The sequence below is a fragment of the Buceros rhinoceros genome, unplaced genomic scaffold (assembly GCF_000710305.1).
Source record: "Buceros rhinoceros silvestris isolate BGI_N320 unplaced genomic scaffold, ASM71030v1 scaffold25972, whole genome shotgun sequence".
NCBI classification, from domain to species: Eukaryota; Metazoa; Chordata; class Aves; order Bucerotiformes; family Bucerotidae; genus Buceros; species Buceros rhinoceros.
In genome coordinates, this window is record NW_010399840.1 from 1 (window position 1) to 1,149 (window position 1,149).

At 63.8% G+C, this 1,149-nt stretch overlaps 1 protein-coding gene across 1 annotated transcript in view; it reads right to left on the reverse strand.

The window, feature by feature from the left end:
- Positions 1–22: 22 nt before the first annotated feature.
- Positions 23–1,149, reverse strand: part of LOC104489482 (cadherin EGF LAG seven-pass G-type receptor 2-like) — a gene marked incomplete at both ends in the record, with an annotated part of 1,728 nt that continues 601 nt past the window's right edge. The window contains one exon of the mRNA XM_010131645.1: positions 23–1,128. Coding sequence (XP_010129947.1) covers positions 23–1,128 — 1,106 coding nt within the window. The remainder of the gene's footprint in view (positions 1,129–1,149) is intronic.

The following is a 1,149-nucleotide window of genomic DNA, read 5'->3' on the forward strand; positions in this document are numbered from 1 at the left end:
CCGGTGTCCGCTTGGCCGGGACCCCTTTATCAACGGCGAACGCCTGCAGGGTGTAGAGTGGCACGTTCTCCCGGTCGAGGCGGCGCAAGGTGCGGACGATGCCCGAGGTGGACTCGATGATGAAGTCACCGTCGCCATCATCACCCCCTTGGAAGGTGTAGAAGACCCTGCCGTTGAGCCCTGAGTCGCGGTCGGTGGCGGAGACCTGGAGGACGCTGGTGAAGGCAGGTACGTCCTCGTAGACAGAGCCCTGGTAGGAGTCGCGGAGGAACTGGGGCGCATTGTCGTTGACGTCACTCACCAGGATCTCCAGGTAGGTGGTGTCGGACTTCTGCGGGATGCCGTTGTCACGCGCCGTGATGGCCAGGGTGTAGGACACCTGGTCCTCATAGTCCAGCTCCATCTGGGTGGTGACGGCCCCCGTCTCGGGGGCGATGCGGAACTGGGGGATGCTGTCCTCCATCAGGTAGGTGATGCGGGCGTTCTCCCCCGTGTCCTCGTCCGTGGCACTGATGACCACTACCGTGGTGCCCACTGGCCGGTCCTCGTTGACGTTGACGGTGTAGTGGGAGCTCTGGAAGACAGGGCGGTGGGTGTTGGCGTCGGTGACGTTGATGACCACTTGGGCCGTGTCCTGGCGGGTGCCATCGGAGGCGGCGATGGTGAGCAGGTACTGCCGCTCCAGCTTGTAGTCCAGGGGCAGGGCGAGGGAGATGAGCCCACCACCGCTCTGGCTGGTGATGGAGAAGCGGTTGCGGGTGTTGCCGCTGGAGATCTGGTAGGTGATGATGCTGTTGGCATCGCGGTCAACGGCGGAGACAGTCAGGACGCTGGTGCCCACTGCCGCGTCCTCGTTCAGGCGGGCACCATATTCCCGTTGCGTGAACTCAGGGCTGTTGTCGTTGACGTCCAGGATGGTGACGCTGACGCTGGCCGAGGAGGCCATGGGGGGGTTACCCTGGTCCTGTGCCTCCACCCCGAAGCTGTAGAAGTCCACTGCCTCCCGGTCCAGCTCGGAGGCCACCACGATCCACCCGGTGCTGTTGTTGATGGAGAAGGGGAAGCCGGTGCTGGTCTCCACGAGGGTATACACCAACCGGCCATTGTCACCCGAATCTGCGTCGATGGCTTGGACGTGGATGACGGAGT